The sequence below is a fragment of the Patiria miniata genome, unplaced genomic scaffold (assembly GCF_015706575.1).
Source record: "Patiria miniata isolate m_02_andy unplaced genomic scaffold, ASM1570657v1 HiC_scaffold_11, whole genome shotgun sequence".
In the NCBI taxonomy this organism is placed as follows: Eukaryota; Metazoa; Echinodermata; class Asteroidea; order Valvatida; family Asterinidae; genus Patiria; species Patiria miniata.
In genome coordinates, this window is record NW_024037049.1 from 6,499,993 (window position 1) to 6,523,014 (window position 23,022).

A 23,022-nucleotide genomic window follows, 5' to 3' on the forward strand; every position below is an offset into this window, starting at 1 on the left:
TTGAATTAGGTTCTCAACTGTACATGCAAATTATTCCATATGATTGTACCAGTTACAGCTAAGCTTGAGGCATAGCATTGTTTTTTGCAAAAGGAATCCTCGGTGCCCGGATATCAGTGGATTGCCTCGTTTCACGAATCTGAATAAGTGGTGTAAACATATTTGTCATATACAAAGGAGTAATTTTGTTTATACATTTGTAATCAAGAATAGTCTTTTATACTCAACTCTTTCAGAAAATGACATCCAATTAAGACAAGCAAACATGTCAGCTGAAGGAGTTAAAAATGCACACTTTAGGATTATCCGAGCAGCTCTTTTCAGACATTTATTTAGAATATTGTCGTTAGATGTGTACCTTCCTCCCCATACAGTACAAAAGGACTTTATTCCCTTCTATAACAGTAATATACAACCCTGCCTAACTCAAAACTCTGCTTAGCTCAAATTGGAGCCCACTCTCTTGAAGTTTGAGTTATGGAGATTTATATCAAAACTTAAATGACTTTCAAAATCGAAAAAGGCTGTCATTTTAATGGCCAATGGGGTGGGGGGGGGGGTGGAGAGATAAGTAGGGTGGAGCAGTTTTTCACTTGTTGAGGTGTCCATAGGTCTTTGTGAGAGTTTGAAAAAATGTGCCATCAATCCATAAGGGCTCTCACAAGCTTCCTTTTGGAATACACGTATGCCCCCTTTTTATGAAAAAAGTGTGACACGCCCCCCAAATGGGAACCAAAGAATTTATGAGTTGACATGTAAACATGTTTTCCACACCAAATTATAAGGGATTGTAACAAATACACAAACAAAACAAAAAAGCTCAAGATTGCCTGTTACAGGTCGATTTTCTGTTAGCAACGTGTGCCCACATTTTTTTTTAAAAGGTTGCCCCACCCCCAAAAGAGGCACAATTGTGGATTTTTTTTCTTTTGATGTAGCACTTGAGTTAACTGTCCAAATGTGAAAAAGAAAATTAAGTTTTTTTAATAATTTTTTACGCGCGAAGCCCCCCACTATTTAAAATCATGGCCACGCCCACAAAAGGGTCAGAAAAAAATGGCATCAAGTGGTTTTGAACTTCTTGAGGTATCCTCTAGTGATCCTGAGAGTTTCAAAGAATGTACCCGAAATTGCATATGGGGGTCATTTTCGACCATAAGCCCACTGACTAATAGTCTCCTGTAATCTCAGGCAGTAAGCATTTTTCATCAAGTGATTCTGTAACAAAAGGATGGATATTGTTGTCCACTTCAAGTTCACATGGAGGGGCATTACTGGCCATACGTGTTCCGATTGTTGAACAATTTTCGTTAAAAGTATCAGCAATGTCGGTGAGATCATTAACAAATTCCCCATTCTTGGTAAAAAATAGAGTTTGGAATACTTTTCTGTTTGTTGGGGAGAACCTCTGTTAGTTTTTTTCCACAGAATGGAAGACTTGCCTTTATTTTCCTCGATGGTTGATTGAAAGTGTTCGCTTTTCTTGCTGCGGATTTTTTCAGTGCTCTTGTTTCGCACCTTTTTGTATGCCTCACAATCATGTGGTAAGCCTGAACGTCTAGCGAGTTTATTTGCACGATCTCACTGTCGCATAAGTTTTAGAATCCCCATCGAGCCAAGGCAACGATGCACCACAAATACGTTTTGATTTCATTGGTGCATGATGGTTAATAATACTCATAAACAGAGAGTGCCATGGGGACCATGCTTCATTAACATCATGACAATTAAGGACATGTTCCCATGGGGTATTAAGGAGGTCATCTTGAAAAGCGTCATTGCCAATATCTTTAAAAAAAAAACTGAAGTTCATTGAACGGCCTTCTTTTTTGGGGGGTTTCCATTTATGAAGACTGTAAACAAGATAATGATCACTAATCAGGACAGGTAGGACACCACTTTCACTTACAAGTTCAGGATGTGAGCTAAAAAATAGATCATTAATTGTTAGTAGTTGATGAATCAATTTTTATCTATTTCCCTCCCACTTCCACTTTCCTTTTTAAAATCCAATACGCTTCCAAATAGCCGCCTATATATAGGACGTGTGGTGCAAGCTACTTGTCCTGTGGCGGTGGCGTTTATGGCTTTGATACCTAGCTGCTAATTCCAAAACAACATTATGCCGCTTTGGCTCGGTCTATTAACAGCAGCCATTCCCCAACCCCGGTCATTATCACGCAGTGAAGACCGGGTCCTCACACTGTTATTCCCTAATTATATAAGACGGCTGCCAATATGGCTATCAGTATTGCCCAAATATTGGTCTGTGGTATGATTGCCTATTTGTTGATATGGGCAGGTCAGGTTTCGGTAGGATTGCTTTTCATGGTTCCAAGACGTCCTATCGGTGCGATGTTTCAGCGCACTCAGGTTTAATGGACTGTGCAGCGATTCACTGAAGCGGGCGCTCTTAACACACACGGCAACAGTCTGCACAGGACATTGTCTTGGGAATTTCGTATTTCTGCCCGAGAAATTCTGAGCAGTATTGTGTGTGAATTTACATGTGTGCGTGATGTAAGCATGTCTGGTTTATGCACGTAGGCTACAATACTGCATATTTCCAAGCCTCGGGTGTATACGGATTGCAAGTAACCCTGTAAGCTTTGCTGGATAAAAAACATGTCGACCATGTGGATGAGCAATCGATTTTGCAGCAAAGCTGATAAAAATCAATGTGCTCTTCATTGATTTGAACGTGGCAATGATTGGACCAAACTGTACACGCGGTCGACTGGTGTCGTGGTCATAGATGCACGTGTATGGTACGTCACTTGACTAACGGTTTTCGGAACAGCTATTTTGTTTCCACCGATGCGCATGTGTCACACAAAGTCTTTTTTTTTTGCGAGTAACTTTGATGTAACTTTTCAGTGGATAGATGACTTGTACATGTCTGGGTCTGTGTGCGTCGTTGGTCATAGTCACGTTGGTTGTTGGTCCAAGGTTGAGTGGTTTTGGTCACAAAGAAAGGTTAAAGGTACTGTCGTAGCGGGAAACTTTGGATAGGTTTTTTGGTCCTACGGACTTCTGGGAGCATTGTGGTGTTGTGATTTTTTTTTTTCTTTAGGTGCGGCAGAAAACTTGACAGCTCGAGCAGTGCTGGCGGCCTGCTAGCAATTATTGCCCCACAGCGATTCGACTTGTTGGATAGTGCAATTTTAATTTCGATTGCGATCCATTTTTGTGTGTGATTTCGAGAGATATTGGCTCTCCACTACACCTATTTGCTTGTGAGGGGCACATGGATTGAGACTACATTCCATGTTTTTTTTCAGAGAACAGAAGAGTCTCTTGTGACTGTGAGTATTCAGTTATTTTCTAATTTAAATGTCATGTATTTATATAAATTTATGTTAGTCTTTTTCCCAGAGAATGACATGTGTTTTGGATATGACTTAAATCCGATTAAAGAAAGTTTGAGAGTCTTTGATAAATATGTACCTTAAAGGAATATGTGTGTTCATATTTAACGTTACGAACTATCAAGATTTATTGTATAGTATGTGCCTTTAGGAGTGATTTTTCACCTCCTTTTTCTCTTTCTTGGTATTTAATTGATTGTTGAGAAAGCTTGCTACATTTCCCTTGGTATAGAAAGTCTATTGTTTGAGTTATCATGATAATTTTTAAGAATACTGCAACGTGACATCATATTTGGGTATTGATTGATGAGGCAGTAGCCAAGAATATGGTTATTTTAGTAGAGTAGATATTTAACTTAAGAAATGTTTTATTTAGATGGCCAATTATAACTAGTACGGAAGTACGTGAGGCACGTAACTCCCCACTGAGGCTATCACACCCAGGCCAGTACGAGTGCCACCAACCCTGTCGACTGCTCCGAGTGAGGCCCAGTACCAGCGCGGTGGACCGCAACGAACGGTGAAGTGAACACCGGCTTTCCTGCAAGTCCAGGAGTAAATGAACGTTCGCTGAGGTGGGCTCATTTTAAAACGAACGTATTCTGTAAACGGAACTGATTTACTGAGTCTGGCCGGACAAACTCTACAAAGAACAATATTTAGTGATAAATAGTTTTGTGTTTATAACTTGCAATTTCTTTTATCTCAAAACCTTGACGGGTTTAAGTAGAAGAGTTTTTTGGTACGAACATCATTCGCAGTCTTGTAGCCAGTGGGTTTTGAAAGTTTCCTTTTGAGTTTGGATTCTATCCACTGATTTATTAGTTAAGAATCTTTCCCCGAATTGTGGATCATTGATATTGTCTTTTGCATTGTGTATTTTATATATATATATATATATATATATATATATATATATATATATATATATATATATATATATATATATATATATTATATATATATATATATATATATATATATTATATATATATATTATATATATATATATATATATATATATATATATATATATATATATATATATATATATATATATATATATATATATATATATATATTCAGTGCGCACTGGAAGACTGGTTTAGCCTTTGACCGTGACCATTACTTGGATTTTATTAAATGTTTGTAGTGCAAGTCAGATTTTGTTTTGTCGTCCTTTTCTCAACTTCACTTGTGTTTTGTAAACCAAGTAAGCTTTCCCCCTTCCGTAAATTAATTCTTCTTGGGGTCATTCTGACAGCATGTGCCGTAATTTTGCAATATTATGTCACGCCCCATTGTAATGCGAAATTCCTAAGACTGTTTTGTGCGTTTTGTGGACCGAGTCGGGCAATTGTGAATTGGAAAATATATGCTGCTGCGCTGTACAAAAGCTAGTGGTCTGATCGCCCAACTGTTGTGTATTGGTATGGGAAGTTCAGGTGTCGGTATGCTTTGCCATATCGTATTGCCCCAATTGCCCTATTGGCCCGTGTACCCGTGTATGAACTGTTCCGATTGCTCGATTGGCCCGTGTACCAATACCTGGGTATGAACACCTCGTGAACACGAACAACTCGTGAACACACATCCATAGTTGTGGGGACTACACACGAGTTGTCCCATGGCACTATGGGGACCAAAGACACTGTGGGGGCAGCAGAAAGTCCCCATAACTCGGTCCTAATTTGCCTAACAATAAAAAACTTCATCATAACGCGGTGACGGCCTGCCCAAAAATGTCGACTGCGTGGATGAATCAATCAATTTTGCAGCAAAGTTGCTCAAAAGCAATGTGCTCTTCATCAATTTTAATGTGGCAGTGATTAGACTGAACCGTATGCGCGGCCGACTGGTGTCGTGGTCATAGATTGCACATGTGTGGTATGCCGCCTGACTAACAGTTTTCAGAACAGCTATTTTTTTTCCACTGATGCGCTAGCACCGTTATATTGCATATTAAGTCACGCCCAATTGCAATGCGAAATTCCCAACAACGTTTTGTGCGGTTCATGGACCGAGTCAGGTTTGTGAATGGAGAAAATGAATGCTGTTGCGCGGTACAAAAGCCAGTGGTCCGATCGTCCAACTGCCCGTGTATTGGTATGGGCAGTTCAGGTTTCAGTACGATTGGCCACGTATTGGTCCGATTGCCCTATTGGCCTATGTACCCGTGTGTGCAACATGTATTTTGTATGGGTGTGCCAACCTTGCAATCTTTGTGTGGACCTGAAAACAAAACAGGTCCAGCCAGGTCCACACAAGGTTTCCCCCTGTATGGGAAAAAGTTTTAGAGGCATTTTTGGATAAGGATTATCAGTAGCAAAAGAAGAGGAACATTCAAGGAAATCATGATAAAAACATTGGATTGAAAGAGTATTCAAAGTGCAAGTAAGATTATTTTTCCCCGGCTTTTCTTAACTACACGAAGACAAGGAATGTCCACATTAGGTATGTAAGGTTGGCCTGCGTGTGTGCAGGAGTTGTTCGTTTTCACACATTGTTGCACGTATGGGTCCTTTGGGGGAAGACCTATGTTTCCCTTCTTTTGTTATTCTTTGTTCGTATTGAAATATCAAACTCCATAGCGTTTCCCTTATGGGGCAGGTAGATTTCTAAAGACTTCTTTGTGGGGTCTATTGTTCCGTTGTGTCTTCTTCCTTCCTTCCTTCTGTCCCATAGCATTACGGCTGTAGGGGGGACGTTATGATGGCATTTGTCACACAGTTCCTCCATTTGTTTCGGTCTTCTGCTGTTCTGGAAAGTTGTGCCCAATTAAGACCAGTCCACTCCTTGATGTTGTCTACCCACATTTTCTGCTGTCTTCCCCTTTTGCGGCTACCATCTGTCCCACCCTCCAGGATTGTGTTTGCGAGACTCCCCTAGCTTCCATCTGACCATGTGTCCAACCAGTGCAGTTTTCTCTTTTTGACGATTGTGACTAATCTGTCTTGTTTAGCAATGTAGCTCTCCATTAGTTCACGCACAGCTTGGTTAGTGGTGTGGCTTGAGTAATGAACTTAGAGCGTTGTGTCTACTGCCCCATAATAGGAACCAACACACGATTGTTGATGTTTCCTATTGTTTCTCATCTATCTTTTGTTCATACACTAACTTTTATGCAACAGTTCCCACTGGTTTTGTACTTGTTTTCTAATCGAAAACGTCCTTGATTTGACTTCTGTCCTCAATTACATTTTTATTATTTCTTTGATCACAGGGTAGCAAAAGCTTGAGTATCCAATTAGGCTGCCCACCTGGTAAACATCTTGTTTTTGATGTCACTGCCACTTTACATCAAGTTGAGATGATGTATGGTGAGATATATGACTGTCCGATTCCAGATCCTGAGTATCCCTGCTTTTATTACAAACATGGTAAGTCTAGTATATCAAAGTCTTGTTTATTTGCTGCTGCAGTCATGACGTCATTCACAGGACAACTTGGTCCAACCATGGTTGCTAGTTCACGTGTACAGTCAAGTGAACACTGTGGTTTCGCTATGGCTGTAGTAAATCCAATTTATAATTGGCTTAAGTCTCCTCTTGGAAGCAAATATAAGTTCAACTGCGGTCATACCTGGTGTGGTGAAAATCTGCTGAAAGGCAGTTAACCATTTTTGGGTCACCGCTGTTTCCAACGCGAAATGCTGTTCTACGCGTGCGCGATATTTGCTTCGTGAAGCCTGCCCTCTGTTGGTGGAGAGGATATGGAATTATATATAATTTGGGAGGGGCTTCTTGAGAGAAATAAAAAGAATAATTATGGGAAAAATCATGAATATTCATGTCCTTACTGCACTGTAGTTGTGGGTTGTGATCTCGGCATTACATTCGTGGTTGAATCGGCCATTTTTGAGCTCGTGTTGTGCTAGCGGCAGTGCCGAAAGTCACCGTATATTTTGGGTTTTGGTACGCTTTATTTTCGACTTCGAGGGGATTTTTAGGGGCCTCAAACTAATAGCCTGCAAGTTAACCCACGGAAATGTCTAGTTTCAGGGTGAAGAATGGTCCTTTGTCTCTCCAATACCATTGAAGGTGAGTTAGCAAACCTAATTTTACTCTATTTCTGAGCAATATAAAACAGGCATGCACAATGCTCATGGCATAGGGCCGTGCATAGTCCTTAGCAATACCAAGGGGATTGAGTGTGGATGGGGGCCCTTAAGTACCCCCATAAACTTTTATGAACAAACAGTACTTGCTAAATTTCAGGACTATAAGTGGAAGTGTTCCAACCGGGATTTTGAACATGTCATAAGTCCAGAGAAAATGGAACTGTGGCTATGAAGCCACGTAAACTGGTCCATAACCATAGTAACTTATAGGACTGACATGTAAGAATGCCATTGTTTTCTGTGTTTGCCAAATTTCTAGACCGGGGGGTGGGAGGTGAATTAACTAAGAGATGATAATTTTTAATGGGATGCGTTCATCCCCATGCCCAGTTTTGTGCCGCTGATGAGGAACGCAAGTTGAGTCAGGCCATTTTGCTCGCAGTGACCTGAGTCAAGCAAGGGCGCATCCAGAACACAATTTTTTTTGGGGGGGGGGCCGAAAAAATTTGGGTCCCCCTAAAAGTAGGTCAAATTTTTTTTGGGATTCTAGATGCTCTGTGGTGCGATCTGAGGCAATTTCTGACCACTTTAACTAATGTTTTTTGAGGAAAAGATGGTGGTGTACTCATTGCCTGCCTTTACTGCGACGTCACATAAAAAAAAAAATGGTTTCGTTTTGGGGGGGCCATGGCCCCCTTTGGCCCCCCTGGATCCGCCCTTGGAGTTGAGTCTGTGCATTAGGACTCAAGTCGAGTTGAATCACCACTTATTTCAAATCATTGAATAATTGGGGAATAATGTATTTTTAAATTTAAATTCTAAGAATGTTTTAAAAATTTGTTGGATTTTCTTAAATTATAAAAATATGGTTCATTGTAAAATGGATTCTTGTGTTTCTGTACCACACAGACAGAACTATGTACATGTAGTGAAGTCTTCATGTGTTTTTCCACCTTTCATTCAAGAACTTTTTCATTCATTCCTAAGAAACAGACTATGCTCCACACATAGGCATACCCCCCTCCAAAAAATAAAAGAAAGGATGTATTTTTTTTCCAGGACAGCCTAAAAAAAAAAATAGCCACCACAAGATAAGAGCTGAAAGACTATCCAATAGTTTATATGATTGTTAGAAATTTTCTAATTTTTGTTTTTCCTTATTTGTTTATTTTTCCCTCAATGTTTGGCCTTCCGAACAATGTAGTTATCACCGCGCAACCCTTCATTTGGATCCGTAGTCTAGGACCACGTATGACCACATGTGTCCTTTAGCTACAGATTGGACTGATCAACTTGGGTACCCCACTAGACCGCGACGCACGTGGTGCGGAAAACCCAATTCAGCTTGAAAAAATAACTATTCAAACCTTTCTTTTGGAACACTTCTTTAGGGTTTGCTATTCCCAGAATACATTATTAAGAGAGATCACAACCTGTTCTTTTATACAGACCGATGTTTGAGTCTGGGAAAATTTGCTTTGACTGGCAATTTTGTCCTGAAATAACCCCTTTGCAGTGATTGTCAAAACAGAGTTTCTGTATTTGAGTTGGAATTTCAGGCTTGTCAAACTTTTTTCGATTTGTTTTGGGGGTCTAATGACATCATGAACATTCTTATGAATGACCTTCTATAAAACTAACCACCCAAAATGTGAATATTCATTACAAATACCCGGTTTCTGATGGCCCGTTTGTCGTGGGTGACAGCTCATGAATTATGCATTTTGCTTGACCTGGCTGTAAAAGTGGCACATGCGCACAACCGTTCTTCGCTTTTCTCAATGGCTGAAACAGCGGTGGGTTACTGATTTGTTAAAAAGTTCTATAAAAGTAGGCTTTACTCACACACATAGCCTATATAGTATTACTATACCTCATAAATATTCATCAGGCAACCACGGCATTTCATTGGTCCATTCCAGCAACCTAACTGTGGGAAAGTTTTTATAATTTCCCCGCGTCTTCGTATGCGCGTGTGATGCGCAAACACCAGGGAGGTACTACCACACACCTGTGTTGCATTTGTTCCAGTAGGCTTAGTGTGTTATTTCTTTACCAACAATGCATGCGCTTTACATGCGTACCGTGGAGATCACCATTTACCAGTGAGGACATTTGTGCCAGTATATTACGGCATACATCAAAATGGTGATCGGTGGTGCTCCCTTTGCGATTTTAACCGAGCTGGGAGGAACTGGGTGAAAGTTTACACAATAATAATAAATCCAGTGTTTTGTGTGAATGTTAAAGTTGCTGAATGACACAAAATTAACTTCTATTCCGTTTGCCTCCTTCAATCAAAATAATGTTTCATTTTATCCAAACACTGCACGATCAAAAACATGGTGGGATGGACCAATGAAATACCGCGGCTACCTGATGAATATTTATGAAGTATGGTAAAACAAATACAACATGTTTTTGCGGGGAAATAGTGAAAACAGATGATCCTTCGGTGTTGGATGAGTGGGACTATCTCCCTCGGCTTCGCCTCGGGTGATAGTCGCAATCATGCAACACCTCGGGGTCATTAGTTTTCATTATATAACTGACATACAAATCCTTGTCATTTGATTGGTGGAACTCTCATCATGTGACATTCGTTATTGCTCCTATAACCCGTGAGGTTATATAGACCAAGGAAGACAGTAAGAGACGAAGTTGTACTTGAGCTGATATGGTTTATTCGGTTGGCTGTGACGCTCTCTGTCTGATTTCTAGATACTACTGGGTTTTTATACAGTAAATGAACATTCCAATCTTACAGCTATCTTACAGGTTTCTTGCCTTATTAGGAATCGTTCACTAACTATTGAATATTAATATTACAGAATTGAAAGTGTTAGGTCAACTTGTATCTGGGGGCAGGGCTTAATATTGGCAAATTAATAGAACAATCGGATTTCCTTATAAGTCCGTGGGCTGAATCGCCATGGTACAGCCCAGCATCTACCCATGCGCGGACCTTGTGGCTAAACTGGCTATTCCTTAGATGTGTCTCATTACCAGGAAAGTGGTCCTGTTCCTAGAAGGTCAACTTATACAACTTACACAGTAAATATAAAACATGATATTTTATCATGGTGATACTCCCATTCACGCCGGGGCTCAAAAAGTCTCATTCGCCCATGGGGAATGGGAAATACCATTGAACAGTTAGGATCATTCTTGTTCCATGACGCGGTATTTGTGTGCAAATGCATGCTGGTGTAGCATGTATTGTTCCAAAGAGCCAGCGCTACAGCGTTGGGTTTAAACATTTTCGTGAAGGGATGGTTTGCAAGAGAGAAATACATTTCCCACCAATTTTGTATTGAAATAAAAGTTCAAATATCAAATGACAAGGATCTTTATGTCAGTTATATAAAACAGATATTGACTGGCTTTAAATTGTGAAATTGGAGGAATATTATCGCTTGGTAAAAATCTACTTTTCCAGTTCACTCGGCTTCATCTTGTGAAATGGAAAAGTCCCGATTTTACTTTGCGATAATATTCCTCCTGTTCCACACTGAGCCACTCAATACTTGTATACTATTTCCCAACAAACCATGTTGTAGTTGTATATTACCACCTGGTAATGCATGTTGTTGTGAACCTATAATGCTTGATTATGGAAATCTAGCGCCCTGTGGTTTCACTCTGTCCACGAAGTACCCAATCTTATTGTTGTCTTTTATAGTTCCTGTATTTTACCCGTTTATTGTAAATTGCCAACTTGCACATTTATTCCCAGGGTCCCTTACCGGTTACAGCCCGATAGTCTGAAGGGTCGATAGTCCGAAGGTTCGCTAGTCTGAAGGGCCCATTAGTCTGAAAATAGAATAAGGCTAATTAATCCGAAAGTTTGATAGTCCGAATAGACGATAGGGCTCGATAGTCTGAATAAACAATAAGGTTCGATAGTCCGAATAGATGATAATGTTCGATAGTCCGAATTGCCAATAAGGTTCAACAGTCCGAATTGAGAATAAGGTTCGATAGTCCGAATGGGCAAAACAGTTTGTCAGTCTGACTCTTCGGACTATTGGACTTTACTGTTGATTCGGACTATCGGACCTTATTGTCAATTTGGACTATCGGACCTTATAGTGTTTTCGGACTATCTAACCTTATTGTCAATTCAGAATAATGCATTTCTTTCCCCCGTGTGTTACCCATGAACACTAATGGGAGTTCTCGGTCCAGTTTTCCAGTCCTGTACTTAGCTCGGGGGAATGGAATGATGCCCTTACGTGGTTGCGTAGCTGGGTGTGGTACATACCGTTGTGTAAATAACCAGTGACACAGTAACCTTTTTAGCTTGTCACTCACTCCATCAAGGTTGCTCGAGATGTTGTGTAAACACTTTTGCACTCTGATCTAACTATTGCACATATCTCTCTCTGTATTTGCACACTTCTCTCTCCATGTTTTCCCTTAAGGGACACTGGGTCCTGGAACAGCCCAATTGGGCTGCAAAACGCACTTTGGATGAGATGATGTTAATCGGAAATAACATTTAAAAGTAGGATATAAACATCCACACAACTATCCTTTCAAAACTGGGCGTTTTTGTGTTATTCCTGTATTTTGCGTGCAAGAACAAATTTCGGGGTCCACTTTTGCGACCCCATAAATTCGAGCTGTTTTGATGCTAGTTGTGATTTCTTTGTAAAGTGTTCGCCTTTTGCGGATGTTGAAGAAACCACTTCTTTTGCATTGGTGATTGGTCATCGCTGTTCCCGAGACACACAACGTGTATATTACCGTACACTGAGAACGACACAAAACACGTATTCATACTCCGTCGTGTCTGATGTAAACAAGCCGGTTTTTTTCGTCTTCTCTTGGAAACGGTAAGACATTAGGTTGGTTTCCTTTCAACCATTTGTTTGAAATAGGCTAAGTAAACATTTTCTGGGATATCCGGACCTATAGTGCCCCTTAAAGTAAATGCACACGTTTCTACTTGCACTTGGCACTCTTAATCATGTGACTAGTCATGTGATCCTTCGACATGGAAGTTTTCCTAAATCATTGCTCATGTATTATTTAATCCATAGACTTCAACTGCCTATAAATACCGGAGTTCTTCCTCACTTTCGGCAGAGCGGTGAACCACGAAACCAATGTAGTGCGATCGAAGAACCCGAAAGGCAAAGTTATGCGGCGAACTTATATGTGGTGCGGTAACTTGTATGATGTGCTGCAATCTCGACTCTGACAGACCGATTGTTGAGCGACTCGTGTCACTACAAAGCACCCCTCCCTCGGTGGTTGAGGCGCGGTGAAGTAATAGTGCAATCACTAGTACTAGTGTTATTATGAAGCATCCTTCTCCTGGACCCTACATGGAGTGTGAGTAGATGGTGAAATAGTAATACACTAGTCCCAATGGTGCTGTGCAAGCCCGCGAGAACGGGGGGTGCTGCAGCACCCCCAGCTTTTTTGATGGGGGTGCGGGAATATGCTAAAGCACCCCCTACTTTTAGTAACCATGAGTGCACATCTTGTGATAACAATCATCTTTAGACCTTACCTAAGCGAAAACAAAATGAAAAGTAAAAAAGTTAAGTTTATTTCCCGCATGTCGGCACTGTCGAGGGAATGATTCAAGCTGCAGGCCCCCGCCCGCCCATACTGAATAAGCCTCAGTAGCCACTAAGCCACAGCGTCGGTTATATAGTCTGGTTACGGGCGCAGCCTATCTAGCCTTTACACAGTATCCATACAAGTATCAACCTCATGCCAAAAGCTGGCATGGTTACGCCCCCATCACCGCACTGTCCTTCACTACACTCGGTGCGGTAAATCGTGCATTCACGAGGAAAAAGGATTTATATGGTGTAGAAAACTATTGAAAAAAAAAAAATGTCACGCAGTGTGTACGGTACAGTTCATATACTACGTACTACGTACTACGTTGATCATTCAGTTGTGCTAGTTTCATGAGTTTTGTCATAGGCAACGGCGAAGAGTTTCTGCAAAGTATAATATTCATGAAAAGTGTGGATTCTAATCTCACTTTGGAACAGACCCCAGTCTTGCAGAGATTAAAGATAGGGCCAACAAAATATTTCTGCTTCCAGTTACCCAACCGACCCTAGTTTTTTAGGCCGTGAACCTAAAAATTGTATGTCAGTTTTAAGTTAAAAAAAATGAAAAAAAAAATGAATAAATACATTAAAAAAATCCTGATGCCTTTTCTGTCTTCACAAAACACCTCTCAACAATCATTTTGCGTCCAATATGCCTGTATTTATTTGTTTGCCTATACTTACATTTGCCTATACTTACTTACATTTTCTTTTTAGAAGAAACCTCCTTTGTTATTTAGTCCGCTTCGCGATAGCAAGTTCCGGGAATCTGATGTCGCAGTCACGGTGACGATATCGAAACACGTGCGTAATGTTCAATGTAGCGATTACTGGTTCCCGCCACTCTGCCAAAGGGCCAAAGAAGGCATGATTGAAATGCGGTAACCAGTAATCTATGCATGCCTAGCCGTGGGCACTGTTGCAGCATAGGTACAGTCGAATATGTATCATAAAAATGTCAAGAAAACTCCGATGGAGAAAGAATATTTTTTGCAAGTTTTGCAATTTAACCACAGGTAACTTGGCAAGGTTTCAAATTATAATGACGTCATCAGACCGGAAGTTACTTTAAGGAGAATTTGAAAACTATCATATTTTAAACTTAATTCTATCATTTGATCCCTCTCTTATATCTTTGTAGCCCAAATAATGATATCCATTGCAATGTTCACCTTTGGATCTCTAATGCTGTGACGTCATCAAACCGGAAGTTAGGTGTTATTAATATGTACTGTGGTGGGAACCCCCCCCCCCCAGGCCAAACCAAGTCTGTTAGGATAAGTCTGACTCCTGTTGGGGTGAAGACAATCTTCACAAACCAAGGCTCTTCCCTAGACGAGAGATCACTCAGAGCGACCCGGCTAAGGGTGCAGGTCCGTTTAGATGGAAATCTACCGCCGATTGTGAATAACTGTTAATTACCCTGTTAATTGCACAATAAACCTGTAACAAAGACACCTGAAACAGAATTGTCGGTAACCTCAAGCAACAATGATCATAATTTATTCAACAATAATCAATAAATGTACAGTAATTGGAATTAATAGGCGTAGTTGTTTTATTAACTGAGTCCTTTAACTATTGGAGAGATGAGCCAAGCCTACTGCACGCAGCAGCAATGCGCAACAGCATCCGAAATGCACAACAATGTCAGCAATGCACCGCAATGTCTACAATGCGCCCAAGCAATGTACAACCACACAGGCAATGTACAACAGCATAAACAATGTACAACAGCGCAAGCAATGCACAGTAGTACAGCCTTGTACCCGCTACGCATCGACCATGCAAGCCAGTCAGCAACGTACAGCTATACAGCCTTGTACTTGCTACACATCAGCTCTACATGCCAGCGTAACCCCAGCACAGCTCATACGACTACATTGTATATGTACAATTCTCGCATAAGCATTTCCCAAAACGCAGAGCAGAAGTAATGCAGCCATTGCTGAAGGCAACCGACATCAGTTTTGTTGCATGTGTAATAGAGTTAATAGGGAAATAAATGCTGCTAAACAATCTTACTATGCTGGTAGAATTCGTAAATTACAAAAGTTGGACCCGGGGAGGCGGCACAAGGAAGTACGTAATCTGGCTAACATCAGGAAAAACGATCTTACCATTCACATACCAGACTTGGACTCATCTGAACATGAGTCAATTGCCAACACAGTTAATAATCCTTTGGCTAGTTTCTCACAATCCCAAAATCCTCTGAATTTTCATGAACTACCAGCTTACTTACTGTCGCTTGAGCCTCCACCCCGGGTTGAACCCTGGGAAGTCTACAACAAGCTTAAAATCATCTCTGTCACTAAATCTGGTGGTCCTGATAATTTACCGGCTAGAATTATTAAGGAATTCGCGTATGAGCTGAGTATCCCTGTTACTGATATTATTAATTCTTCGTTCTCCCAGGGCATTGTTCCAGTTCAGTGGAAACAAGCGAACATTGTTCCCATTCCAAAGCAATCTCCGCCCACATTGGATAAACTTAGGCCCATCTCTTTAACCCCATTGTTAGCCAAAGTAGCTAAAGGATTTATTTGTAAATGGGTTATGAAGACAATTCAACCTAAGGTAGATAAAAGACAATTTGGTAACCAGAAAGGATTATCCATCACTCATTGCCTTGTGCCATGGATGTTTACCATCATTTAGTCACTGGTGCTAGTACTCCAAATAATATTGGTTCCCTTGTGTTAACAGATTTCACTAAAGCCTTTGACACGGTCAATCATATAATAGCTATCAAAAATCTTCTGAGTTTAGATGTGTCCCCAGCCGGCTATTGTACATTGGATTGCTAATTTTCTATGTAATCGGCAACAAAGGGTCAAGTATAAACAAACCTTCTCTGACTGGCAAACTCTCTCAAATGGTGTCCCACAGGGAACGAAATTAGGGCCGGTGATTTTTCTGACTTGTATTAATAGCGCTGCTGACCCTGTTTACAGTAAATGCTGGAAATATGTGGACGATCTTACACTTAACGAAAATAGGAATATCAATGTTACTAACAAGATGCAGGATGATTTAAACAGTTTGTGTGATTGGGCTGTAAATAATAAACTTTCCTTGAACCCTTCGAAATGTCAAGTCATGCAAATCTACTCTGGCAGGAAAGAACCCCCTGTTGCTCAGTTTTCTATTCTAGATGTTCAACTCCAACAGGTTCATAGTGCTAAATTATTAGGAGTTATTTTCCAGCATAATTGAAATGGGACATGCATATTGCTAACATAGTCAAAAAAGCCTCCAGGAAACTCTTCATGTTGAGGAAACTAAAAAAGAATGGTCTTACTAATGATGAACTAGTCACTGTGTATAGAGGTTAATCAGACACATTGAGGAATATGCAGCCCCATTATGGCATTCCGGGATTTCCCTCACTCTTTCGGATCAATTAGAAACCATCCAAAAAAGAGCATCTCGCATTATTTTAGGCCACAAATATAATCATTATGATCAAGCATTAACCACTCTGGGTCTGGAACCTTTATACATTAGAAGAACCACGCTTTGTACCAATTTTGCATTAAAATCATACAACTCAAATAATTTTAATGAATGGTTTGTCAAATCAAAAAGCTCCCATTCTATGAATCTTAGGTCCAAAAGAAGTCTTCATGAAGTAACATGTAAAACTACTCTTCTCAAAAACAGTCCAGTTCCATATTTCAACAGACTTGTCCATGATGCTCTCAGTGCATTCCCATCGTCCTCATAATTTAATATATTTATTTGTTTTAGAATTTGTAACTGGATTAGTGTGGTTTTTGCTGTGCAATATTTTTGCCTTGTAGATATGACAATACCTTGCTGATTTTTTTAAGGCTGTTTTATTTATACATAGATGTTTTATGTGGTTCATACTGTTTATTCTTAACCCGTATTTATTTGTGTATATTTTTAATGTAAACTGTCTTGTAATTCAGCCGACAGGCTGCAATGAGCAGATTTTTTAATAAACCATAATAATAATAAAAATTGCTCGCTTGCTGTCCGCAACACCAACTCCTATGGCGCTTGGCTAACCCAATTGCATACATGCAGCAACTCACGGAGCTCCTAAGCTCCGCCCAGTCACTAACACACAGTGGATTAAGCCTTAGTGCTATGTGTATGACGTCATAAATAAACTGGCTCTACACTCACACTTTCCGTCACAATACACTTATATTTTCCATATTTTCAAACGTTATTTCAACTTCACAATGAACATTTATCCTCTCCGAACTAAATCAGTATTCACTTCACGTTTGTGACTGATGAGGTCATCAAACCAGAAATAACTTGCACGTGTACATAAAATGTTTAATGAAATTTATTACGCCATTTAAGATGAATTTTTTTAACAAAATAATTGATTGTACTGGGAAGGATTAAATTTCGTGATTTTTTTTTTATGATATAAACATATTCATAACTTAACTGGCCAGTGTTTAATGAAATAGTTGTCTGCCCGACCGCTCTGCGTTTGTAACTAAACAAGCGCAAACCTCTAGTTATTAGATGGTGTTCAAATATCAGTGACTCAAATTGACTCAAGCATAAATTTGACTTGGCTCAACTCGACTTGACCACACACTGTGACTCGACTTGACTCAACTCGACCTTCTTGATCTGAACTGACTTGACTCAAGTCACTTCCTTAAAATGATTCAACTCGAGTCCCACAAATTTGGCGACTCGTTACACTCGCTCTTTACTGCCATCAATTGTTGTTCAGTCTCCTGTTTTCTTGTTCCTTTTTCATCCCTTTTTTGTACTCTCAATTGTGTTGTTTCAGCTTTTAATCCTGTTTTCCGTGTACTGGATGTTATGACTGGCAAATCTAGTCTGTTTACTGGTCAGTACAATATGAAAGTGATTGGTGGAAGTGCTGAGGGTCCAGGCAGCATTGAATATTTCAATGGTGAACAGCTTCAACAGTTTAACCTGCAAAATGGGTAAATCAAGAGTCACAATTTTGCTGCCCCTCACCCAAACAAGTGCAGGGAGCAAGTTGTTCTCTGTGCAATACCTAAATGTAGCCGATACCTAAATGTAGCCCGGACCTAAATATAGTCCCAACCCCGCACATCAGCCTGAGCCCTAAATGTATGTAGCCCCGACCTTAATGTAGCCAGTTCATTCATGTGCATATGCGTGCATTCATTCATTCAAGCAATCTATAGTATAAATGGCTGGCGCCCTTGGGGGACTTATGCGTACTAGCTAGCAGAATCAACCCATTTTTCTGTGAGGGGAATTTTCAAGTTATAGCTGTTAACATATTTACATTTTACTTTCCAACTATTATCCAACTGCTATTTAATGATGAATGCATGTATTTTTGATCCCAAAAATTTTGTGGCAATTATTGTTATTGGAAAATAAATGAGCGTGGAATTCATATTTAAATGGTGCTGGTTGTTGCACTCAACATTGTTTGCTACTGAAGCATATTGGAGATAATTATAACAGGCACATTTATCCCCCAGGTAACGTCTATCTTCAAACCCTGTAAATATGTTCAAATTTGCTGTTATCTTCATTTAACATGTCACATATATTCTCAGTTGACAATTGCCTCATTTCAGTTTTAATAAATATTGAATATGTCTTTTGCAGATTGGGTCCAACAATTTGGAAGCCAGAGGATTCAAATGGTCATAGTAATGGATCAGTGCCAATTTTCCAACATGATTGCAGTGGGATAGTGTGGCGTTGTGAGCAGGGGTCACCCTGTGCCAGTGTACCCATGCACTTCCCTTGGCCACCGGAATATTACTTTGTCATAGAGGTCACAAACAGGTAGAGTTTATAATCATATATGACACAAACAAATCTAAGATTTCGAGAGACAATTTTGTTGACATTTACACCACACTCTGGTTATGGATGAGAAACAGACCATACAATTTATGCACAAACATGTTCAATGTTAAATATTTTTCTCATTATGCTTCAGAATTTATTGGTCATCATTTCAACACAGTTGAATTCATAAGTAATATTGTTATATCGTGTGCTTGGATACTGTAATTTCATTGGTCTAGAACGGCCACGTGTCTGATCTATAAGAACACATGTCACACACAGAGGGTGATATTGCACTGCATTTTTTATGCACCCATGTGGAACCTGCCGGCACGGTAGCTTTGCGCAATGAGAACTGCAACGTCAAATGCTTAGGACTTTACGGTCCGGCAGGACATCAAAACCTTCAGTTATCAAAGGTTACATCGCAGTGATTAAAAAATATTTTCAAACAGTAAGTTACAACCATTTGTCTTTTTATGGGCACGACAATTGTTGACTGCTGTAATGTGGAATATGTCGTTTTTAACCCCCACGGGGTAAATAGCACCCTCGGCGAAAATGCGCCCCTTGTTGTTCAAAATTGAAGTGACGTCATGATTACATCATCACATGACATGTGATGTTACATTAAAGGTGCATTTTTCTGCGGCGTACATCTACAGAACTATTGGTCCTGATCACTCTGCATTTTTCCACTGCACATGTATGTATGTCCTATCAGTTTATAACATGACATAAAAATGCAATAACAAAATGCCGAAACAGCCTTGTGTTTGTCCACAAACATAAGTCTAATTAATTTAATTGAATTTATATGTATATGATTGCACCTCTGCATCCCCATGTGATCCAAGATATTGCCTGCTGCACCTATCAAGGCCTGCCCTCCCAGTTTTGTTTTTCATTTGCCTGGTTACCTTTTGCCCTTTAAGTTTTTGCTATGCTGTCTTTTCGGTTGTTTTGTTACTCTCAGGTCTGACGAAGGGAAGTATTACTCCTCAAAACACAGCAGTACACAATGTTCTCATTATGGTGTCCTTCCCTTTTATGCTATGTATATGTATCCAATGAAATCGTCTTCTATCACAATTCACAGTGCTCGATACATCTCTGTAGAGCTATAATCATGCAGTAAATTCAGAATATGAGCTAATCGAACTTTGGCATATTTCTCTTCTGGACAGACTATTTCGTACCATAAGGCATTCATCAGCAGAATGACAAAATATAGAATACAAGTAGCATCTTACCTTTTTTCGAACCAAGTGCGCGCATGTGTTGCGCGCGTTACGTCATTATAGTTAGTACGTGTTTACGTCACTGAAGTAAGAACACACCTGTCTCGATGCCTGCACTTGGAGACGATTTCGCTTCTCTTATTTAGTGTACCTAGATCTGGCCTACATATGATTATGTACTTCTCTGCTATAGAGAAATAGTACAGTTCATGAAATGTACAGGCCTACATGTAGATGTTCAACATTTGATTATATTACAAAGTTCTGTTTTCTTTACAGACAGGTAGACTTGTACTCAACATATTGCGAATTTTCTACAGAGTTCACAATCAAAGTCCATGGACTGGAGCTCAGTAAATATGATCTTATGGCCATTGTAGGGGTAAGCTATCAAATCAGACTATAAAGGGAAGCATCATAAATTGCGACTCGCTTTCATGAAAAGAGCAAGATCATATTACTCCATTCTGGTCAGGGCAACTATGGTATCCAATACAACCAACCTGCTAATTCATATGCCACTAGTTCTTCCCCCTCGTTTGACATGCTGTTTCCAACCTGGCTTGAACTTCATTCATCTGGTACTGATGGGTTTTTGTTTTGGGAAAATAGAATGGTCCGTGGATATCCGCGGTCAGCTAGTTTCACTACACAACTTACAGCAGTCAATATTTTCACTATACACCATGTACTTCTGTATTGTGCTATATTCACATTATTGAATGTATTTGTGGTATTTAAATGTTGTGTGATATCTAAAAGGCCTTTGATAATGTGGAAATAGCACATTAAAAAACTTGTCTTCATCACTGTTGTTGCCAGTTATCTCCATTGACTAGCTGTGATTTATGGTTGAATCGGTCCAAAATCGCCTATGCCGGCCAAATCACGATTTGCATGCCCTCAAATTTGTTGTTATTTGAGCATATTGTGGGCCATGAACTTGAGGGTTTGTAAAAAATATGGGTGGAGCCGTGCACAGGACTGTGAGCTTGTAGTTCTGTGCAATTTGGATGAAATTGAGCCCTAAAAGCGCTCTATTTAGCAATGGAGTGTAGGCGTCGTTTTTCAAAATGGCGATGGGCTTCAGAACCGTTTTAAGGGGTGATCATCTTCGGATGGAAATTTATCCTAAAAATCAGTTAACCCCCCAAAAATTGAAAAGAAAATGAAAGATGACAAAATTAGCTTTAATTTGATGTGTGTCTCGAATACCTTGGAGAGTTGTGAGTATTTTTCCTGAATTTTTGAAGTGGGGGCATTTATCATTGGGGTCTATGACAGTTTATTTACTGGTCTGCAACCATATACTTGAGTTGACTCATGGCCTACATGTATGTCATGATGTGAAACAGTGTTACTGGAAAGTGACAACATGAAATTAAAAACAGCAAGTGCATGTGTGACACATGCCTTTATCGTCAAGCAAACTTGAATCCTCAATCCTGATTGGTCGATCAATGGCAACAACAGTGTGGTTTTATCCCGTGTGTCACGTCCATATCAAAATCCGCGAATCTAAGATGCCTGTGCTATTCCTACTGCACGCACATGTAATAGGATGAATGAAGAAATTTTGTGAACAGCGTGCATTTTCCATTCAAGTTGGCTTCAAGATAAATTTGTTTCCAATGCTTGTGGAACACGGAAAATGCATTGCATTTGGAACACGTACTGTCAAGTACTACATTTAACAAGTGTTATCTTTGTGATGTGGGATATGGCGTTTTTAACAGATTGTGCGCATAGCACCCAAGGCTTTGCCTGGGGTATTACTACTTCAGAATGTCCAATTGCCAGATCACGGGTGCATTGGTTATTAAAGGCTTATTCACTCTTCATTTCACGTCAGGAGGCAATAACACCAGCCATTGTCTCAGGACTTTTGAACTACTTTCCCCTCAAACTAGTTGTAGTGTTACTCCTTCCTTGCTGCTGCTGCCCTTTTTTTTGCATTGTCAGTCATCTTAATATTGACCCTGAACCCTACAAGAAATGGTAGTTTACAAAATATTGAGTGCTTTGAGTGGTGTAGTAAAAGTAGCATCCTGAGGTAAATATAGAGTTTCTCTGTAGATCACTCTGTGGTGACTGCTTTTATTGGTACCATGTACAGCCAATCTTTTTAAAGAGATCATTGATTAATTAAACTTAAATTCAATACAAACATACTTCTGTTTCAATTTGAAATTACTTATTGTACCTTTCCAAACTGCCCCTTAATGAAATTAAGCACACAATTCCTTATGCATGTGTTTATGAGGACCACAAATAGTTCCTTGGTTGCTATGCGCATAATACTTTTTACAATAAGGCTGTCGTGGTATAGGCTTTTTGATCATTCTTATTGAAAAAGTGAAAGTAACGAATGCAACGTAATGCACTATGGGGCAGTCAAGAGACAGAATCTGTGGGCGAGGTGTTGTAATATTTGCTATTTGCTCCTGATTGTTCTAACAGTGGTCTTTGGTGTTCTCATTGGTCTTCATCACTATTTTTGTCACCTGCCATCAACACAAGAGTGGAGATACCAAGACCCATCGACAAAAGAGGAAGACAAGCCGTGTTGTTCCCATGCCAACTATCACGGAAGTAGACATTTCAGGTATGGGCAAGCCATCAATTCAGTCTTCAACCTCTGCTATTCATCACTATTTTACAAGATTATACATGTTATTTAACTTTCAAATATTTATCAACTTTTAGGACATGATTTGATAGGAGTAACATGTTCAAAATCTTGGTCATTTTTGTTCTTCAAACAAACTACAGAGGGAATTTTCAATAACCCACAAAAGAAACTGTTCTATTTGTTTGCATAAACAAATGTTGTTTTCAATTTGTTTGCACTGACACTAAGTAACGGCTATATATGGGCAACCAAGCTGCTGCGCAGATTTTATGCAGAATGCAGATGGCTCTATCCGGTTCGTTAGTAGAACGTCATACACGCTTGCGTACCACTGATT

At 39.8% G+C, this 23,022-nt stretch overlaps 1 protein-coding gene across 3 annotated transcripts in view; it reads left to right on the plus strand.

The window, feature by feature from the left end:
• The first annotated feature begins 567 nt into the window (after window positions 1-567).
• Window positions 568-23,022, plus strand: part of LOC119743189 (cation channel sperm-associated protein subunit gamma 2-like) — a 37,900-nt gene continuing 15,445 nt past the window's right edge. Inside the window, exons 1-7 of one of the 3 annotated variants that reach the window (XM_038219573.1) lie at window positions 568-3,305; window positions 3,745-3,943; window positions 6,592-6,748; window positions 17,800-17,959; window positions 18,624-18,806; window positions 20,333-20,435; window positions 22,514-22,658. In XM_038219573.1, coding sequence (XP_038075501.1) covers window positions 6,679-6,748; window positions 17,800-17,959; window positions 18,624-18,806; window positions 20,333-20,435; window positions 22,514-22,658 — 661 coding nt within the window. In that variant the 5' untranslated portion in view covers window positions 568-3,305; window positions 3,745-3,943; window positions 6,592-6,678. Of the gene's footprint in view, window positions 3,944-6,591; window positions 6,749-12,144; window positions 12,769-17,799; window positions 17,960-18,623; window positions 18,807-20,332; window positions 20,436-22,513; window positions 22,659-23,022 lie in introns of those variants that run through there. The other 2 variants (XM_038219578.1, XM_038219587.1) reach the window with 2 other exon arrangements.